At 44.0% G+C, this 23,096-nt stretch overlaps 1 protein-coding gene across 1 annotated transcript in view; it reads left to right on the plus strand.

Annotated features, from left to right (window-relative positions):
* Nucleotides 1-23,096, plus strand: part of FASTKD2 (FAST kinase domains 2) — an 89,121-nt gene that overhangs the window by 60,610 nt on the left and 5,415 nt on the right. The window contains exons 6-8 of the mRNA XM_082262021.1: nt 1,196-1,335; nt 6,334-6,506; nt 6,599-6,747. Coding sequence (XP_082118147.1) covers nt 1,196-1,335; nt 6,334-6,506; nt 6,599-6,747 — 462 coding nt within the window. The remainder of the gene's footprint in view (nt 1-1,195; nt 1,336-6,333; nt 6,507-6,598; nt 6,748-23,096) is intronic.

Genomic DNA, 23,096 nt, shown 5'->3' on the forward strand with positions numbered 1-23,096 from the left:
AGTTGTGTTTTTGAGGAGGGTGGGAGGCTGTGTTTGCCATAATTAGCCCTATCTGTACTGTGCAGGCAGATCTTCATTTTCAATTGTAACTAGATTTGAACGCTGTGGGGGGAATTCAATAAAGAAATAAGGGCAGTTTTTTTGGAACTATGGCCCTTTAACCTGTGCCACCCATGCTATAGCCAAATGACAGCTACAGCGCGGGCTTACTATTGACGTTCTCCCATGATCTCAGATTGGGATAAAGGGCCAATCACAGCAGAACTTTACCACGTGATTAACTGTGTCCAATGACAGCTGATCACGGATGTCAGCACAAGCCGATTTTTGGCTTTTTTCTTCTCACGCTATCAGCGTGAGAAGAAAAGAAGAAAGCTGATAACTGGCTTGTGTTTAAAGGGACATCGGCTCTGATAATCGGGGCACCGATTATCAGTGTCCTGATTATCAGTGTAGTCCCAACACTGCCCACCAGTGCTGCCAATCAGTGCTCCTTATCAGTGCTGCCTATCGGTGCCACCTATCATTGCCCTTCGGTGCCTTCTCATCAGTGCCTATCAGTGGACTCTCATCAGTGCACATTCGTGAAGGAGAAAAATTACCTGTTTGCAAAATTTTATAACAAACGATGAAAAAACATGTTTTCTTTTCAAAATGTTCTGTCTTTTTTTTTGTTTGTTTATCAAAAAAAAAAAACCCAGTGGTGATCAAATACCACCAACAGAAAGCTCTATTTGTGTGAAAAAAATGATAAAAATGTTGTTTGGGTATAGTGTCGCATGACCGCGCATCTGCCATTCAAACTGTGACAGCTCTGAAACCTGAAAATTGGCCTGGGCAGGAAGGGTGTAAAATGCTCAGTTGGCAGGTGGTGAAAATGGCCTGCGCCAGATTCAACCATCTCTACCGCCTGTTTCAGTAGCTTTACTGACACGTGCAGCAGATTTAGGTAGTTCTTAATAGCATCAATTTTACAATCCTCATGAGGCTGTGTGAATGGAAACACATATGGTTGGGTTTTCTCAGATTTCAGTGCAAAAGTGAAAAAAAACAGTTTAAGGGCTCGGGCCACGTGGGCAGTTTTATTCTCTTGCTACTGAGAGAGCTAACCATTTGCTGCTTGTCAGTAAAAAAACAGTTTTATAGGGTATAGTCATCTATTTTCAATGTATTTTCTGTCTGCTTTTTGGTTTAGATGGCCTGGAAGAACTGTCGTATACAAAAATTGTTAGTCTGCTGTCTTGCTGCTGTGAACTAGATTATAGCAATGAAAGGTTGCTGACTGCAGTTGGGGATCAGATTATGAAGACCATTTGCTTATGGAAGCCATGGCAGGTAAAATCTCATCAACAATCACCTCTGTCTATGTATTTTCTAATTTATCCAATGATCATTAGGCCTCATGCACACCTGCAAGCTTAACATTTTTTCCTCCTACAGGAGATAGCAGCCTAAAAATGCAGTAAAAAGACACGTTTTTGCATGAGTATTAATGCACAATAATGCATGCTCCCGCGTCTGGCATTATTGCATTCTATTGATTAGAATTCCAGCCAGTATAATGCATTGACATGGAAATGCGCCTAGCGTTAACCACTTACGGAATGCCCACCGCATATTTACATCGCTACTTTGACGTTAAAGCTGTCTGCTGCCATAACCCCGGTATTTTTTTTAACTGCGGGCGGTCCGCTTTGACATAAAAGTGGTCCCAGCGGCAGATTCGCACAACTTCACTTCTGGTTTACTCGGCTGCCAATGGCGCCTATTTAAATAAATGTCAGTATTCAAAAATGCAGATTTCAGTACTTTGAATGCTTAGAAGTGCAGTGGAGGGGTCTGGGGTCTTTTAGACCCCCGATCTCTTCATAAAGGATGTTTACATGACAGCAATAAAAGTAATCCGATTTTTAAAAAAAAAAATTTTAAAACGGGGTAACAATAAAATTAAATAGGAAAAAAAAAATTACAGTTTTAAAGCGCCCCTGTCCCCGTGAGTTCACGCATCAAAGAAAACGCATATGTAAGTCGCGCCTGCAAGTAAAAGCAGTGTTCAAATTACACAAGAGTTTTCGCCGCGATCGTCAGAGCGAGAGAAATAATTCTAGAAAAAGACCTCCTCTGTAAGTCTAAACTGGTAACCGCTATGGAGATTTTTAAGCACTTTAGTTTGTCTCCATTCCACGAGTGTGCGCAATTTTCATCGGTAACATGTTGGGTATCTGTTTACACAGCGTGACATCATCTTTCACAATATAAAAAAAATTGGGCTAACTTTACTGTTAAGTTTTTTTTAAATTCAGTGAAATTCTTTTTTCCCAAAAAATTGCATTTGAAAGGCCGCTGTGCAAATACCGCGTGACAAAAAATATTGCAACGACCGCTATTTTATTCTCCAGAGTCTTTGCTAAAAAAAAAAAAAAAAAAAAAATAGGTATAATGTTTGAGGGTTCGAAGTAAATTTCTAGCAAAAAAAAAAATAGATTTTAACTTGTAAAACACATGTCCAAATAGGCCTGGCTTTTAAGTGGTGCACATCAGATGTGAAGGGGTGGGGGAACTTACACTGTGCACATCAGATGTGAAGGGGTCGGGGAACTTACACTGTGCACATCAGATGTGAAGGGGTCGGAAAACTTACACTGTGCACATCAGATGTGAAGGGGTGGGGGAGCTTTCCCTGTGCACATCAGATGTGAAGGGGTCGGGGAACTTACACTGTGCACATCAGATGTGAAGGGGTCGGAGAACTTACACTGTGCACATCAGATGCGAAGGGGTCGGGGAACTTACATTGTGCACATCAGATGTGAAGGGGTCGGGGAACTTACACTGTGCACAGCAGATGTAAAGGGGTCAGAGAACTTACACTGTGCACATCAGATGTGAAGGGGTCGGGGAACTTACACTGTGCACATCAGATGTGAAGGGGTCGGGGAACTTACACTGTGCACAGCAGATGTGAAGGGGTCGGGGAACTTACATTGTGCACATCAGATGTGAAGGGGACGGGGAACTTACACTGTGCACAGCAGATGTGAAGGGGTGGGGAAGCTTACACTGTGCACATCAGATGTGAAGGGGTCGGGGAACTTACATTGTGCACAGCAGATGTGAAGGGGTGGGGAACTTACATTGTGCACATCAGATGTGAAGGGGTCGGGGAACTTACACTGTGCACATCAGATGTGAAGGGGTCGGGGAACTTACACTGTGCACATCAGATGTGAAGGGGTCGGGGAACTTACACTGTGCACATCAGATGTGAAGGGGTGGGGGAGCTTTCAATGTGCATAGCAGATGTGAAGGGGTGGGGGAACTTACACTGTGCACATCAGATGTGAAGGGGTCGCGGAACTTACACTGTGCACAGCAGATGTGAAGGGGTCGGGGAACTTACACTGTGCACAGCAGATGTGAAGGGGTCGGGGAACTTACATTGTGCACATCAGATGGGAAGGGGTCGGGGAACTTACACTGTGCACAGCAGATGTGAAGGGGTGGGGAAGCTTACACTGTGCACAGCAGATGTGAAGGGGTGGGGAAGCTTACACTGTGCACATCAGATGTGAAGGGGTCGGGGAACTTACACTGTGCACATCAGATGTGAAGGGGTTGGGGAACTTACACTGTGCACATCAGATGTGAAGGGGTGGGGGAACTTACACTGTGCACATCAGATGTGAAGGGGTCGGGGAACTTACACTGTGGACATCAGATGTGAAGGGGTGGGGGAACTTACACTGTGCACAGCAGATGTGAAGGGGTGGGGAAGCTTACACTGTGCACATCAGATGTGAAGGGGTTGGGGAACTTACACTGTGCACATCAGATGTGAAGGGGTTGGGGAACTTACACTGTGCACATCAGATGTGAAGGGGTGGGGGAACTTACACTGTGCACATCAGATGTGAAGGGGTGGGGGAACTTACACTGTGCGCATCAGATGTGAAGGGGTCGGGGAACTTACACTGTGCGCATCAGATGTGAAGGGGTGGGGGAACTTACACTGTGCACATCAGATGTGAAGGGGTCGGGGAACTTACACTGTGGACATCAGATGTGAAGGGGTCGGGGAACTTACACTGTGGACATCAGATATGAAGGGGTGGGGGAGGTTACACTGTGCACATCAGATGTGAATGGGTCGGGGAACTTACACTGTGGACATCAGATGTGAAGGGGTCGGGGAACTTACACTGTGCACATCAGATATGAAGGGGCAGGGGAACTTACACTGTGCACATCAGATGTGAAGGGGTCGGGGAACTTACACTGTGGACATCAGATGTGAAGGGGTCGGGGAACTTACACTGTGCACATCAGATGTGAAGGGGTCGGAAAACTTACACTGTGCACATCAGATGTGAAGGGGTCGGGGAACTTACACTGTGCACAGCAGATGTAAAGGGGTCAGAGAACTTACACTGTGCACATCAGATGTGAAGGGGTGGGGAAGCTTACACTGTGCACATCAGATGTGAAGGGGTTGGGGAACTTACACTGTGCACATCAGATGTGAAGGGGTTGGGGAACTTACACTGTGCACATCAGATGTGAAGGGGTCGGGGAACTTACATTGTGCACATCAGATGTGAAGGGGTGAGGGAACTTACACTGTGCACAGCAGATGTGAAGGGGTCGGGGAACTTACATTGTGCACATCAGATGTGAAGGGGTCGGAGAACTTACACTGTGCACATCAGATGTGAAGGGGTCGGGGAACTTACACTGTGCACATCAGATGCGAAGGGGTCGGGGAACTTACATTGTGCACATCAGATGTGAAGGGGTCGGGGAACTTACACTGTGCACAGCAGATGTGAAGGGGTCGGGGAACTTACACTGTGCACATCAGATGTGAAGGGGTCGGGGAACTTACATTGTGCACATCAGATGTGAAGGGGACGGGGAACTTACACTGTGCACAGCAGATGTGAAGGGGTGGGGAAGCTTACACTGTGCACATCAGATGTGAAGGGGACGGGGAACTTACACTGTGCACAGCAGATGTGAAGGGGTGGGGAAGCTTACACTGTGCACATCAGATGTGAAGGGGTCGGGGAACTTACATTGTGCACATCAGATGTGAAGGGGTGGGGGAACTTACACTGTGCACATCAGATGTGAAGGGGTCGGGGAACTTACACTGTGCACATCAGATGTGAAGGGGTCGGGGAGCTTTCAATGTGCACAGCAGATGTGAAGGGGTGGGGGAACTTACACTGTGCACATCAGATGTGAAGGGGTCGGGGAACTTACACTGTGCACAGCAGATGTGAAGGGGTCGGGGAACTTACACTGTGCACATCAGATGTGAAGGGGTCGGGGAACTTACATTGTGCACATCAGATGGGAAGGGGTCGGGGAACTTACACTGTGCACATCAGATGTGAAGGGGTGAGGGAACTTACACTGTGCACATCAGATGTGAAGGGGTCGGGGAACTTACACTGTGCACATCAGATGTGAAAGGGTCGGGGAACTTACATTGTGCACATCAGATGGGAAGGGGTCGGGGAACTTACACTGTGCACAGCAGATGTGAAGGGGTGGGGAAGCTTACACTGTGCACATCAGATGTAAAGGGGTCGGGGAACTTACACTGTGCACATCAGATGTGAAGGGGTGGGGGAGCTTACACTGTGCACATCAGATGTGAAGGGGTCGGGGAACTTACACTGTGCACAGCAGATGTGAAGGGGTCGGGGAACTTACACTGTGCACATCAGATGTGAAGGGGTGGGGGAGCTTACACTGTACTGTGCACATCAGATGTGAAGGGGTGGGGGAACTTACACTGTGGACATCAGATGTGAAGGGGTCGGGGAACTTACACTGTGGACATCAGATATGAAGGGGTGGGGGAGGTTACACTGTGGACATCAGATGTGAAGGGGTGGGGGAACTTACACTGTGGACATCAGATGTGAAGGGGTGGGGGAACTTACACTGTGGACATCAGATGTGAAGGGGTCGGGGAACTTACACTGTGGACATCAGATATGAAGGGGTGGGGGAGGTTACACTGTGGACATCAGATGTGAAGGGGTCGGGGAACTTACACTGTGCACATCAGATGTGAAGAAGTGATGGAGCTTTCAATGTGCAGTGCATATTAGCTGTGAAGGGGTGGGGAAGCTTGCACTGTGCACATCAGCTGCATGCCAGGTAAAATCTTGTAGAGGGGCATAGTGCGGGGACCCCACTTTATAGTAGGCAGTAGCTCGGGGGCCATGAGTTGATAACCCAAAATTGGTTGAATGTCAATATTTTCTCTTGTGCTTAAAGTGGCTAAATGTTAACAGCTAGTTTATCTCCTTCTCTGTTTAGTTGGCAATGATACTTCAGTACTTTGTACACCTTCATTTTCGACATGTTCCACTACTGGATCGATATGCTGAGATTTTTACAAATAATTTAAATTCAATAAAAATATGGGATTTATCTGAGGCAGTCAAAATCTACTCAGCTCTGAATCATCTTCCAGAAGAAAAGACGCAGCAGTAAGTCTTATTTTTTTTGCATACTTTCTGTATGAGGGCGAAGTTTTGGAACTCCTCATTAAAAAATGTATTCATTGTTCTTTTATTCTAAGGTTCCTGGAGGCCGTATACGCATCCCTACAGGCAAACCTCAATAGTATTCCACCTAAAAAACTTCTCTATATTGTATACAACTTGTGCGTTCTCGGAGATTGTCCTGACTTTGCAGTAAATAAGCTTCTGCGGTATGAAAGCATTCTCAGTAAGTTGGTATTATCTGTCTGTTTCCCCTGGATTTCTGTATTGCTAATCAATTAAAAACATCAGGTTTCATTTTCTTTAATTTACAGTTTTCCTTTAATGTTTTTGTAAAAGCCTCATTCGCATAGCAAAAATGTTCCTGCGGCTGGATGTAGACAGTTATGGGCACTGAACCTGCACAAAGCGATGACAGGCTGCAGCAGTCCACCAGTATTTGGATATAATCGTACAGCCCTTGATAACTGGCAGTTAGGTTGTCTGGAATCCTGGCAAGGCTCCCAAGTTTTTCTTATTAGACAAAAAAGTTGTGGACACTTTAAAGAGGAAGTAAACCCTCCTCTGCAACTTTTACCTATAGCTAAGCCTATATTAAGGCTTACCTATAGGTACTGTAAATATCTCCTAAACATGCACAGTTTAGGAGATATTTACCTTACATGCAGCCAGTGACGTCACTGGCGCATGCGCTCTGAAGGAACGGCCGCTGGTGCCGTTTCTTCAGAGCCCCGTGCCGTGACCGACGTCACTGCGGCTCCGGCCAATCAGATGGCCGGATGCCGCGATCCCGGAAGACGGGCGACTGGACATGTCGCCCGTCATACAGGTGAGCGGGCGGCACGGCAGGGGCTCGTTCTTAGGTAAGTATTTCATAATGAGCTAGTATGCGATGCATACTAGCTCATTATGGGTTTCTCTTTCAGGTTGCAGCAAAAAAAAAAAAAAAAGTTTCATGGGTTTATAACCTCTTTAAAGAGGTTTTAAACCCTAAAAAAAAATGTTTTTTCTTTTTGCAAGCTGCAAGAGAAACACATAATGAGCTAGTATGCATCGCATACTAGCTCATTATGTAATACTTACCTTAGAACGAGCCCCCCCCCCCCCCCCCCCCCGTGACGTCCGCTCACCTGTATGACGGGCGACATTTCTAGTCGCCCGTCTTCCGGGATCGCGGCATCTGGCCATCTGATTGGCCGGAGCCGCGGTGACGTCACTCCCGCGCGCGTGAGCCGACAGTCACGGCACAGAGCTCTGAAGGAACGGCCGTTCTTTCAGAGCGCATGCGCCAGTGATGTCACTGGCTGCATGTAAGGTAAATATCTCCTAAACGGTACATGTTTAGGAGATATTTACAGTACCTATAGGTAAGCCTTATCATAGGCTTACCTATAGGTACAAGTTACAGAGGAGGGTTTACTTCCTCTTTAAGCCAGACTCAGGCCAGGAAGGAAACGTTCCTTTTCTCTCCATCCTTGCAGGACTACCCTAACAGATGTATTCTCTGGCTTGGCCTGGCCCTTAAGCCCAATTCTTTGAAACAGTTCCTGATTTGTCTTAGATCCATTTGTTGGTCAGTCTTCTGACCTGACCTCCGCTGGATATTGTCTGCAAGCTGTAGCACCTTCACCCCTTGAAAGGTTTGGGAACGCCCCCTGTGACAGAGTGTGTTATTGGTGACTGGTGTGTCTTTCCTAGAGTTAAGGTAATGCCTTTCAGATCCTATCAACTGATGGTCCACACATTGAAGAGTGAGGATTCAACACATGACTGTCCTGCCTTTCTATCACTGGAAGGATCTCTACAACCCTGGACTGTTAGCAGGCAGGACAAACTGTTACTCTGCTGCAGATCTCCCCTAGTAGGATAGTTCAGAGCCCTTCTTAGAGACCTGTTGATGTGTGAGATAGGTTAGCTCCTGTCTTCTCAGAAGGTCTTCTTAGATTCCTTCCTCCTTACAGAAGAGATGCCATAACAGTACACTTAAAGAGGTTGTAAACCAGAAAATGTTATTTTTTTTCTTTTTGCAACCTGAAAGAGAAACACATAATGAGCTAGTATGCACCGCATACTAGCTCATTATGAAATACTTACCTTAGAACGAGCCCCCGCCGTGCCGCCTGCTTACCTGTATGACGGGTGACATGTCCAGTCGCCAGTCTTCCGGGATCGCGGCATCCGGCCATCTGATTGGCCGGAGCCGCGGTGATGTCACTCCCGTGCACGCGCGTGGGAGCGGACGGTCACGGCACGAGTCTCTGTAGAAACTGCACCAGCGGCCGTTCCTTCAGAGCGCATGCGCCAGTGACGTCACTGGCTGCATGTAAGGTAAATATCTCCTAAACGGTACATGTTTAGGAGATATTTACAGTACCTGTAGGTAAGCCTTATCATAGGCTTACCTATAGGTACAAGTTACAGAGGAGGGTTTACTTCCTCTTTAACTGACAGGCATAGGGAAGCATTCATGACATAAGAGAGTCTCTTCTGATCTCCTCATCTGTAGGATCTTTCAGTCGCTGCTTTTGCATGTTACAACTGCTTAAAGAGGAGCTCCACCTAAAAGGGGGAAGCTCCGCTTGTTTGTTCCCCCCCCCCCCCTCCACTTCCAGGTAACTCACCACCCAGAACTCACCCGAAAGTTCATACCCCCCAGACCATTCACAAAGCGCAGCGTGCTTCACGCAGGTGCAGTAGGGAGCCGGCTGTGAAGGGGCAAGACTTCACTGCCGGTTTCCCTTACGAGAAATGGTGGCGGCAGCCCCCCAGAGGCAATTGAAGAATCGTCTGGTTTAAAGACACCGCTGGATTTTTGGACAGGTAAGTGTCCTAATATTAAAAGTCATCAGCTACAATATTTGTAGCTGCTAACTTTTTTTCTTTCTGAAGGAGCCTGGAGCTCCTCTTTAAGCCCCTGTTCACACTGAGGCGACCTGGTCGCCTCACAGGTCACCGTAGGTCGCCTCCCATAGGGAAGCTGCGGACCCGTTCTAATAGGAGCGACACAAGTCGCTCCGACTTAGAAAAAGGGTCCGGAGCTTCTTTGGGGCGACCAGGAGGCGACCGCCATAGACTTCAATGTTCTCGGAGGTCGCGGTGCGAAGTAGCGTCACCCCTATGTGAACGGGGGCTAAGAATTCTAAATTTTGTGTCCCTAAATAAGTGATAAAAAAACAAGAATCATGTACAGTACTTACTGTAACTTTTTTTTTTTTTTTTTTAAGTCGGTTAAGGGAGAATTGTTCTGCCCTTTGGTGTTATTGGCGCTTTATTACTGCATGCTCAGGAACTGAGGCATGCTGGTTAGAGGTAAGGTTATATGGGGGCTGGCTTAATGCTTTTTTTTATTTGCCAGCATACCAAGCTCCTGTAGGGAGCAGTGTATCCCAACTGCCTAATTGCCTAATTACCGTGTGCCTCAAAAGGACTTCAAGATAAGGATTTTACAGTAGGTATTAAAATCCTATTTTGGCCCTATTGATAGTGCCTTCCAAACTTTCTTAGTGGGTAATGTGATGAGAACCTCACTGACCCATAGGAGGACCTAAAATGTCACTAAACCCACATAAAAACTATCAATAAATGGTGTATTACATGCTGTTCATACTCACTATGAGATTAATTTTCTGTATTCTGCTAAAAACCTGGTTGATCCTTCTGTTCTCTATCTCTACCTTCTGTTCATGTCCCCAGTTTAGCTAGGATTTTCACAACTCTGGTGGCAGCTCTGCACATACTCACCTTTCCTTTTAGTTACTTTCTATGCTGAGCATTTCTCCTTATCACATCGGAGCAGCCCATATGACAGCCCGCTCCCTCCCTTCTCCATGCTTACTAACCAGCTAAACACAATATTCTTATAGGCTGGGGGGGGGGGGGGGTCTCCACACCAAAAAAAATAGAGATTTGATTTCAAATAAATGTTTGAAAAGACAATTTAAAACAGTTTATTGATATTATTTATACTTTGTATCCCAAAGGCAGTTTTTTTTTTTTTTTTTTTTTTTGTTTAACGTGATCAGCAGCAGAGAACTAGAAGCTCTTCTTGCTTACAGTATGTTTTCTTGCAGACAGGCTGGGAAAGATCTGGTCATGCGACAGCTGAATGTTGATTAGGAATGTAGGGCAGCCGAAAATGGTGTTTTCGGCATTTTGCCGATAGGGAAAAAAGTGTCAAAAATGCTTATGGTGTGTTTTTCATAGGGTATGTGCCTCAAAAATTGTATCAAAAACATAACATGGATGCGTTATTGATGCATTCTTGCTGAATTTTCAAAGCATTTCAACGGGGAAGTGTGTTTTTGGTGCTTTTTTTTTTTTAAATGACCAAAAATGTAGCAAGCAAGATTTCTTAAAGCGCAACGGACCTGAGTAAAGACATACATAGAATTTTTTAAAAGGATGCATTTTTCTTGAACTTTTCTAATGCTAGAGGTGCCGATAATGGGCGACAATAAATTCTTATTTATTTAAATTCATGATATTAATTAAAAGGTTGAATATAATACAATTCTATATAAAATATATATATTTTTTAAAAACTCATTTTCGGTTTCGACTAAGTGCATTCTGAATTTTTGGTTTTGGCACCAAAGTTTTCATCTAGTGCACCTCTAGAAAAGGGTACTTAGATGTTCTTCTTATTTTTAATTAAAATAATTATAGTGCCATCATCCACATACCGAAATAGAAGGGTATGTCGGTCTGTGGTGCCTCAAGTCAGTATGGGATTTTAAGGGCAGGAGTAAACAAATACACAGAAGTAGTACAATTTTACATAAAAAATAGAAATTTATTCCATGTTGAGGTTTTTATACATAACATAGGTGAATAAATGGGTACAGTCCCATAGTGATAGTGAAGAAGAATAATAAGTTGTGTTGAACGTGAATTGAGTGACTTTAAAGAAACAATTGATAATTGGTCCTGTTCTGCTGCTCCTCATATCCAAGATTAGGAATGATTGCAGAGAACGGGCTTGATCGGTATTTCCGACATGTTTCGGCCTGTAGCGGCCTTTATCAAGGATTTTTTTTACCGATTCTGAAGTAAATAAAAATAATGTCAGTGGTAACAGTATATGGCTGTAATCAACATTAATTTGTTCATAAAAATGTGTTGTTACATACATATTTTTTGTCCAATTCCTAAAGTATTGTTTTTCCGGGGTGTCTCCGGGAGCTGCAGGAACAGTGCTGTATTAGATGAGAGGATGTATATTAGAGTTTACCAGATTTGAGCAAATTGGGAGTAAAAGGTATAAAAGAAATTTTAGTATTATTACTTATTGGGCCACGCTTTTTAGGGGTCCAAGATGCAATGTGGTCAGGATAAGTGAGAGTCCACATCGATGAAGGTCCTCTATAATAAAGGTATAAAGGTATAAAAGTGGTACTTGTGATGAGTAATACATCATGGGTTCTGAGTTGTGCAAGTTTGGGAGTAAGATGCAAAGTAGAGGTAAGTAGTTAGACTTGGTCAGAAGATATGTGATAATCTTCTCCGAGTCTATACTTACATTTGCTTGATGTGTGGTTCAAATAGGGTATCTCAGCACGTAGTCTCCAGGTCCTCTCCTCCCTTGGTCCGGGAGAGACTGAGGACTTGGAGATGTTCCCCGGCCTTTTAAAGGCTGTCGCGCATGCGCGGTAGTGCGCTGCGTGACGCCAATGAGCGGCGTGCGTGGTCAGGTGGGGGATGCGCCTGCGAGATGCGGGAGCTGCATCCCTTGTGACCGTGCGGACGTGCCCAGACGGCCGCCGACACGGAGTAAAAGCCGAGATCCCCAATGGGGATGGTGGAAGGTCAGAGACCGACCGATCGGCTTTGAAATGCCCCGATCCAGGGAGGATTCGGGGCTTACCGTGCCGGGAGTTCCCGGAGTATGCGGGAAAAACAAAAAAAGGAAAATGGATTGAACAATCTTGTATTGAGGTGATACTTTCTTAAAAGTAATCACCTTACAGTACAGTGGTATAATAGGCAGTATGATTAAGGTATGAATTATAACTTGTATACAAGATGCAGCAATATAGTGGTGGAATACGAGACACAGTTGTGGGAGAGTCTAGATTGGGTTTTGGGGGAAAGAGTCAGAGTCAGGCATAAACCAATTGTGTGGCAAGTTTTTTTTTAAAAGGTTTTTAAAAGAAAGATTGGATGGTGAGTGGTGGTAAATTTGGACAATTTGAGCAATCTAAACGATTAAATGGTATGTGATAGTTTTTTGGTAGGTAAAGGGGAGTTGATGGGGGAGAGAAAAAGGGTGGGGGGGGGGGGGGGAAGGGGTGTTGATTTTTGGGGTTTAATCTTTTTTTCCCCGGATGAGAAGCCTGGAAGAAAGGGGCGGAAGCGTTGTGCTTCATTTAATCCTGGTGGAATGGTAGCTTTGAGATGTGTAATCCATCGCATTTCCAATTGCAGCAATGTTTTGTTCCAATCACCACCGCGTAGGGGGATGTGAATCCTGTCCAGTGCCATAAAGTTGACCTTTGGTATTTTATAGTTATGGTCGTCTCTCACGTGTCTACCTAGTGGTACATAGAAGTTGCCAACCTGCATGGTTTGAAGATGTTGGTTGACCCTTTTGCCAAACTCTTGTCGGGTCTTTCCTACATAGAAAGACCCGCATTCACAAGTCATCAGGTATACTATCCCTCTTGTTTTGCAATTGCAGAAATGTTTTGGTTGGTATGGTTCTCCATTGGGTAGGATGGTATTGGTTGTTTTGCGGATGACATGGCATTGGGCACAGCTCCCACAAGGGTAGGTGCCTTTGTTTTTACATGGATCTTTTGTAGATCCTTCCTGAAATTTGCTGCGTACAAGTTTCTGTTGTAAGGAACCTGCCTTTCTGAAGGTGATGAGTGGGTGTTGTGGTAGAAGCTTGGAGGTGCTTGGTTCTTCCATAAGGATCGGCCAATTTTTTGTGAGAATTTTTCTGACTTCTTGATGTTCATTGGTGAATCTAATGATAATACGGGTATCCAATCCCGTTTTGGTTGGTTCCTTGTTTTTGAAGAGGAGTGTTTCTCTGTCATAATTGTTGGCACGATTGAATGCTTTGCGTAGTGATGTTTTTGTATAGCCTCTCTGTAAAAGTCGGGAGGTAAGTGCATCAGCTTCCAATTGGAATTTGGCTGGATCAGTGCAGTTTCTTTTTAATCTTAGGTATTGGCTGTAGGGTATGGAATGAATGAGAGGTGGTGGGTGAAAGCTGGAGGCATGGAGGATGGAGTTGCCTGCTGTGTCCTTTCTGTAGAGGGTGGTGGAGATTTTTCCGGTAGGTTCTTTGTATATTAGGGTGTCAAGGAAAGGTATTTGTTGCTTGTTGTAAGTCATTGTAAAGAACATGTTATATTCGTTTTGGTTCATCCTGTTTAGTAGTTGAGGTATCATGTGTTCGGGCCCGTTCCATATGATCAGTATGTCATCAATATACCTTTGCCATGTGAGGATCCTGTCCGTGTAGATGGTATTGTCTTCATTAGATAGGAACTCTTGTTCCCATGAGCCTAGATAGACGTTGGCGTAGGAGGGGGCGCAGCTGGTTCCCATCGCCACCCCACAGGTTTGAATGTAGTAGTTGCCTCCAAAGGTGAAAACGTTGTAGTTCAGTATATATTGTAACATGTCAAGGATAAAGGAATTAAAGTTTTGGTCACATTCACTAAGGCTGCAAAGTGTTTTTTCCACTGTTTGTATCCCTTTGGTATGGGGTATATTATTATATAGGCTTTCCACGTCAATTGTGACTAGGTACGTTTCTTCAGGTATAGAGATGTCATTCAGTATTCTGAGAAGATGCAGGGTGTCTTGGGTGTAGGAGGGTAATCCTTTTACGTGAGGGCGTAGGTATCTGTCAATAACCTTGCTTATGGACTCCGAGATACTTCCATTTCCTGATATGATTGGTCTTCCGGGTGGGTCGTTGATATTTTTGTGCAGTTTTGGTAGTGCATATAGTGTTGGGGTTTTGGGATGAGGGGTCCTTATGTATTCCCATAAGGTTTGGGAGATGGTGCCGTTCCTGAATGCATTGTCAACTTTGGTGTAAAAGATTTCGTTGTATGATGTAATCATTATAGGAGTGATTTGTTTGTAGCATTTGGTATTGGAGAGTATGGTGTAGCACATGTTTTTATATTTTTCTTTACTCATAATTACTACATTTCCTCCTTTGTCTGAAGGTTTGATAATGATCGTATCATTATTTTTGAGTTCTTGAAGTGCTCGTTTTTGGTTATTAGTCAGGTTTTCGACATGTCTGTGTTCCTTGATGGCTTCTATGTCTTTAGTAGTTTGTCGCACAAATAGTGCAATGGCAGGATTTGTGTTCAAGGAGGGGAATTTGTTGGACTTCTATTTGAATGTCGGTATGTCTGAAGTGGTTTCAGGTTCATCGTTGTCGGGGTCTTGGTCCGGTTCCATGGGATCATCCCAGTCATCTAAATCGCTTTCCTGGAGTAGTAGGTTGAGGTCACGGATGGCTCTGAATTCGGCCGCTGTGAGTGTAGGTGTGGTTTGTGGTTGCGGTTGTTTTTGATAGAGAGTTTTAAGTAACAGGTTTCTGGCGAATAGATTGACGTCTTTGATTGTTTCAAATCTATCAATACGTGTATTGGGGCAAAAAGAGAGTCCTAGGGATAGCACTTCTTTTTGATCTTCGGTTAGTATGTGAGGTGATAGATTTATCACCGTTTTTCTTCCTCCTGTTTCTTCTCCGATTGGTGTTTTTTGGAGGGTTTTGGGTTGGTTTTCCCTAAAAAAACACCCTGTTTGGGATCAACTTTGGATCTAGTAAACATATTGTAAGGTTTGGAGGGTTGGTCAGAATTTGCCGATTGTATTGTCTGTTCATCTATTAGGTTAGTTCCTTGGGGTTCAATCTCTTGAGTGTTTTCATTGTCTGTTCTTCGTTGGGGTTCCTGTTGTTTAGGGGGTCCCCTTCTGTTTCTATATTGTTCAGGGCCAGAGTTGTATGAAGATGAATCCGATGAGTAGTAGGGTTGTCCAGTTTTATCAATAGATCTGCCATATTGTGTTCTTCGGTTGGACCGTTGGTTGGCCCATCTGTAAGCTCTACCTTGGGCAAACACAATCTACACGGACAGGATCCTCACATGGCAAAGGTATATTGATGACATACTGATCATATGGAACGGGCCCGAACACATGATACCTCAACTACTAAACAGGATGAACCAAAACGAATATAACATGTTCTTTACAATGACTTACAACAAGCAACAAATACCTTTCCTTGACACCCTAATATACAAAGAACCTACCGGAAAAATCTCCACCACCCTCTACAGAAAGGACACAGCAGGCAACTCCATCCTCCATGCCTCCAGCTTTCACCCACCACCTCTCATTCATTCCATACCCTAGAGCCAATACCTAAGATTAAAAAGAAACTGCACTGATCCAGCCAAATTCCAATTGGAAGCTGATGCACTTACCTCCCGACTTTTACAGAGAGGCTATACAAAAACATCACTACGCAAAGCATTCAATCGTGCCAACAATTATGACAGAGAAACACTCCTCTTCGAAAACAAGGAACCAACCAAAACGGGATTGGATACCCGTATTATCATTAGATTCACCAATGAACATCAAGAAGTCAGAAAAATTCTCACAAAAAATTGGCCGATCCTTATGGAAGAACCAAGCACCTCCAAGCTTCTACCACAACACCCACTCATCACCTTCAGAAAGGCAGGTTCCTTACAACAGAAACTTGTACGCAGCGAATTTCAGGAAGGATCTACAAAAGATCCATGTAAAAACAAAGGCACCTACCCTTGTGGGAGCTGTGCCCAATGCCATGTCATCCGCAAAACAACCAATACCATCCTACCCAATGGAGAACCATACCAACCAAAACATTTCTGCAATTGCAAAACAAGAGGGATAGTATACCTGATGACTTGTGAATGCGGGTCTTTCTATGTAGGAAAGACCCGACAAGAGTTTGGCAAAAGGGTCAACCAACATCTTCAAACCATGCAGGTTGGCAACTTCTATGTACCACTAGGTAGACACGTGAGAGACGACCATAACTATAAAATACCAAAGGTCAACTTTATGGCACTGGACAGGATTCACATCCCCCTACGCGGTGGTGATTGGAACAAAACATTGCTGCAATTGGAAATGCGATGGATTACACATCTCAAGGCTACCATTCCACCAGGATTAAATGAAGCACAAAGCTTCCGCCCCTTTCTTCCAGGCTTCTCATCCGGAAAAAAAGATTAAACCCCAAAAATCAACACCCCTTTCCCCCCCCCCCCCCACCCTTTTTCTCTCCCCCATCAACTCCCCTTTACCTACCAAAAAACTATCACATACCATTTAATCGTTTAGATTGCTCAAATTGTCCAAATTTACCACCACTCACCATCCAATCTTTCTTTTAAAAACCTTTTAAAAAAAACTTGCCACACAATTGGTTTATGCCTGACTCTGACTCTTTCCCCCAAAACCCAATCTAGACTCTCCCACAACTGTGTCTCGTATTCCACCACTATATTGCTGCATCTTGTATACAAGTTATAATTCATACCTTAATCATACTGCCTATTATACCACTGTACTGTAAGGTGATTACTTTTAAGAAAGTATCACCTCAATACAAGATTGTTCAATCCATTTTCCTTTTTTTGTTTTTCCCGCATACTCCGGGAACTCCCGGCACGGTAAGCCCCGAATCCTCCCTGGATCGGGGCATTTCAAAGCCGATCGGTCGGTCTCTGACCTTCCACCATCCCCATTGGGGATCTCGGCTTTTACTCCGTGTCGGCGGCCGTCTGGGCACGTCCGCACGGTCACAAGGGATGCAGCTCCCGCATCTCGCAGGCGCATCCCCCACCTGACCACGCACGCCGCTCATTGGCGTCACGCAGCGCACTACCGCGCATGCGCGACAGCCTTTAAAAGGCCGGGGAACATCTCCAAGTCCTCAGTCTCTCCCGGACCAAGGGAGGAGAGGACCTGGAGACTACGTGCTGAGATACCCTATTTGAACCACACATCAAGCAAATGTAAGTATAGACTCGGAGAAGATTATCACATATCTTCTGACCAAGTCTAACTACTTACCTCTACTTTGCATCTTACTCCCAAACTTGCACAACTCAGAACCCATGATGTATTACTCATCACAAGTACCACTTTTATACCTTTATACCTTTATTATAGAGGACCTTCATCGATGTGGACTCTCACTTATCCTGACCACATTGCATCTTGGACCCCTAAAAAGCGTGGCCCAATAAGTAATAATACTAAAATTTCTTTTATACCTTTTACTCCCAATTTGCTCAAATCTGGTAAACTCTAATATACATCCTCTCATCTAATACAGCACTGTTCCTGCAGCTCCCGGAGACACCCCGGAAAAACAATACTTTAGGAATTGGACAAAAAATATGTATGTAACAACACATTTTTATGAACAAATTAATGTTGATTACAGCCATATACTGTTACCACTGACATTATTTTTATTTACTTCAGAATCGGTAAAAAAATCCTTGATAAAGGCCGCTACAGGCCGAAACATGTCGGAAATACCGATCAAGCCCGTTCTCTGCAATCATTCCTAATCTTGGATATGAGGAGCAGCAGAACAGGACCAATTATCAATTGTTTCTTTAAAGTCACTCAATTCACGTTCAACACAACTTATTATTCTTCTTCACTATCACTATGGGACTGTACCCATTTATTCACCTATGTTATGTATAAAAACCTCAACATGGAATAAATTTCTATTTTTTATGTAAAATTGTACTACTTCTGTGTATTTGTTTACTCCTGCCCTTAAAATCCCATACTGACTTGAGGCACCACAGACCGACATACTATAACCCTGGGATGGTGGCAGAAACTACTTTTTCTATCCAGTTCAGATCCAAAAACCTTCTCTTTCAACCAATACCCCGGATGGATAACACATCCAAAGCCTCTCGGATCACTGGAGATACTAACATTATCATATAATTATTTTTGGTTGCTAGGCAGCAATAGCACCAATTACTACTTCCAGACATACACGGCTTGCACTGTAGAAATCCACTACAGTTTTTAAGGAAAGCCGTGTAAATTGCCTGGTTTCAAAACAACACCCTTTCTTAAACAAGGAAGGATGACTGAAGAGGAAGGAGAAAAAGATGTGGGAGACCTGGTTGGTGATGAATGGGAGACTCTCATGTCAGGCATTCATACCAATTTCAAGGTAAAAGAACAAACTGATTCGGATATTCTGGCACTTTTTAGAACACTCCAAAAACATCTGGAGAGAAAGTCAGCATTACACTGGCATATCAAGACATTCGAACGCTATATCAGCGAAAGAATTAATCCTGTAGGATTAAGAATTCAAATTTTTCCTACGATGGAAAACATCTCAACCCAACTTAAAAAAGAATGGGAAAATCAGCTAAATGAATGTTCACGAAATTTAATGATTCTTCTACAGGAAGAATATCTAAGACAAATAAAAACGCTGGACCTTGACATCAAAAAGACCTACGAGCAATTAGCTCCCCTTTAAAAAAGTACAACTATACAGTGAACAAGAAACAAAACTCAAATCACACCTGGAAGAATACGGAAAAGATATCCTACGCAAAAAAGAAACAAAATATTGGCGTGACAAGAATGCCTTTGCCCAAGGTAGAGCTTACAGATGGGCCAACCAACGGTCCAACCGAAGAACACAATATGGCAGATCTATTGATAAAACTGGACAACCCTACTACTCATCGGATTCATCTTCATACAACTCTGGCCCTGAACAATATAGAAACAGAAGGGGACCCCCTAAACAACAGGAACCCCAACGAAGAACAGACAATGAAAACACTCAAGAGACTGAACCCCAAGGAACTAACCTAATAGATGAACAGACAATACAATCGGCAAATTCTGACCAACCCTCCAAACCTTACAATATGTTTACTAGATCCAAAGTTGATCCCAAACAGGGTGTTTTTTTAGGGAAAACCAACCCAAAACCCTCCAAAAAACACCAATCGGAGAAGAAACAGGAGGAAGAAAAACTGTGATAAATCTATCACCTCACATACTAACCGAAGATCAAAAAGAAGTGCTATCCCTAGGACTCTCTTTTTGCCCCAATACACGTATTGATAGATGTGAAACAATCAAAGACGTCAATCTATTCGCCAGAAACCTGTTACTTAAAACTCTCTATCAAAAACAACCGCAACCACAAACCACACCTACACTCACAGCGGCCGAATTCAGAGCCATCCGTGACCTCAACCTACTACTCCAGGAAAGCGATTTAGATGACTGGGATGATCCCATGGAACCGGACCAAGACCCCGACAACGATGAACCTGAAACCACTTCAGACATACCGACATTCAAAAAGAAGTCCAACAAATTCCCCTCCTTGAACACAAATCCTGCCATTGCACTATTTGTGCGACAAACTACTAAAGACATAGAAGCCATCAAGGAACACAGACATGTCGAAAACCTGACTCATAACCAAAAACGAGCACTTCAAGAACTCAAAAATAATGATACGATCATTATCAAACCTTCAGACAAAGGAGGAAATGTAGTAATTATGAGTAAAGAAAAATATAAAAACATGTGCTACACCATACTCTCCAATACCAAATGCTACAAACAAATCACTCCTATAATGATTACATCATACAACGAAATCTTTTACACCAAAGTTGACAATGCATTCAGGAACGGCACCATCTCCCAAACCTTATGGGAATACATAAGGACCCCTCATCCCAAAACCCCAACACTATATGCACTACCAAAACTGCACAAAAATATCAACGACCCACCCGGAAGACCAATCATATCAGGAAATGGAAGTATCTCGGAGTCCATAAGCAAGGTTATTGACAGATACCTACGCCCTCACGTAAAAGGATTACCCTCCTACACCCAAGACACCCTGCATCTTCTCAGAATACTGAATGACATCTCTATACCTGAAGAAACGTACCTAGTCACAATTGACGTGGAAAGCCTATATAATAATATACCCCATACCAAAGGGATACAAACAGTGGAAAAAACACTTTGCAGCCTTAGTGAACGTGACCAAAACTTTAATTCCTTTATCCTTGACATGTTACAATATATACTGAACTACAACGTTTTCACCTTTGGAGGCAACTACTACATTCAAACCTGTGGGGTGGCGATGGGAACCAGCTGCGCCCCCTCCTACGCCAACGTCTATCTAGGCTCATGGGAACAAGAGTTCCTATCTAATGAAGACAATACCATCTACACGGACAGGATCCTCACATGGCAAAGGTATATTGATGACATACTGATCATATGGAACGGGCCCGAACACATGATACCTCAACTACTAAACAGGATGAACCAAAACGAATATAACATGTTCTTTACAATGACTTACAACAAGCAACAAATACCTTTCCTTGACACCCTAATATACAAAGAACCTACCGGAAAAATCTCCACCACCCTCTACAGAAAGGACACAGCAGGCAACTCCATCCTCCATGCCTCCAGCTTTCACCCACCACCTCTCATTCACTCCATACCCTACAGCCAATACCTAAGATTAAAAAGAAACTGCGCTGATCCAGCCAAATTCCAATTGGGAGCTGATGCACTTACCTCCCGACTTTTACAGAGAGGCTATACAAAAACATCACTACGCAAAGCATTCAATCGTGCCAACAATTATGACAGAGAAACACTCCTCTTCAAAAACAAGGAACCAACCAAAACGGGATTGGATACCCGTATTATCATTAGATTCACCAATGAACATCAAGAAGTCAGAAAAATTCTCACAAAAAATTGGCCGATCCTTATGGAAGAACCAAGCACCTCCAAGCTTCTACCACAACACCCACTCATCACCTTCAGAAAGGCAGGTTCCTTACAACAGAAACTTGTACGCAGCGAATTTCAGGAAGGATCTACAAAAGATCCATGTAAAAACAAAGGCACCTACCCTTGTGGGAGCTGTGCCCAATGCCATGTCATCCGCAAAACAACCAATACCATCCTACCCAATGGAGAACCATACCAACCAAAACATTTCTGCAATTGCAAAACAAGAGGGATAGTATACCTGATGACTTGTGAATGCGGGTCTTTCTATGTAGGAAAGACCCGACAAGAGTTTGGCAAAAGGGTCAACCAACATCTTCAAACCATGCAGGTTGGCAACTTCTATGTACCACTAGGTAGACACGTGAGAGACGACCATAACTATAAAATACCAAAGGTCAACTTTATGGCACTGGACAGGATTTACATCCCCCTACGCGGTGGTGATTGGAACAAAACATTGCTGCAATTGGAAATGCGATGGATTACACATCTCAAGGCTACCATTCCACCAGGATTAAATGAAGCACAAAGCTTCCGCCCCTTTCTTCCAGGCTTCTCATCCGGAAAAAAAGATTAAACCCCAAAAATCAACACCCCTTTCCCCCCCCCCACCCTTTTTCTCTCCCCCATCAACTCCCCTTTACCTACCAAAAAACTATCACATACCATTTAATCGTTTAGATTGCTCAAATTGTCCAAATTTACCACCACTCACCATCCAATCTTTCTTTTAAAAACCTTTTAAAAAAAACTTGCCACACAATTGGTTTATGCCTGACTCTGACTCTTTCCCCCAAAACCCAATCTAGACTCTCCCACAACTGTGTCTCGTATTCCACCACTATATTGCTGCATCTTGTATACAAGTTATAATTCATATTTTTTAAGAAAGTATCACCTCAATACAAGATTGTTCAATCCATTTTTCTTTTTTTGTTTTTCCCGCATACTCCGGGAACTCCCGGCACGGTAAGCCCCGAATCCTCCCTGGATCGGGGCATTTCAAAGCCGATCGGTCGGTCTCTGACCTTCCACCATCCCCATTGGGGATCTCGGCTTTTACTCCGTGTCGGCGGCCGTCTGGGCACGTCCGCACGGTCACAAGGGATGCAGCTCCCGCATCTCGCAGGCGCATCCCCCACCTGACCACGCACGCCGCTCATTGGCGTCACGCAGCGCACTACCGCGCATGCGCGACAGCCTTTAAAAGGCCGGGGAACATCTCCAAGTCCTCAGTCTCTCCCGGACCAAGGGAGGAGAGGACCTGGAGACTACGTGCTGAGATACCCTATTTGAACCACACATCAAGCAAATGTAAGTATAGACTCGGAGAAGATTATCACATATCTTCTGACCAAGTCTAACTACTTACCTCTACTTTGCATCTTACTCCCAAACTTGCACAACTCAGAACCCATGATGTATTACTCATCACAAGTACCACTTTTATACCTTTATACCTTTATTATAGAGGACCTTCATCGATGTGGACTCTCACTTATCCTGACCACATTGCATCTTGGACCCCTAAAAAGCGTGGCCCAATAAGTAATAATACTAAAATTTCTTTTATACCTTTTACTCCCAATTTGCTCAAATCTGGTAAACTCTAATATACATCCTCTCATCTAATACAGCACTGTTCCTTCAGCTCCCGGAGACACCCCGGAAAAACAATACTTTAGG

This window comes from Pelophylax lessonae (genome assembly GCF_965119305.1).
Source record: "Pelophylax lessonae genome assembly, chromosome: 6".
Taxonomy (NCBI): Eukaryota; Metazoa; Chordata; class Amphibia; order Anura; family Ranidae; genus Pelophylax; species Pelophylax lessonae.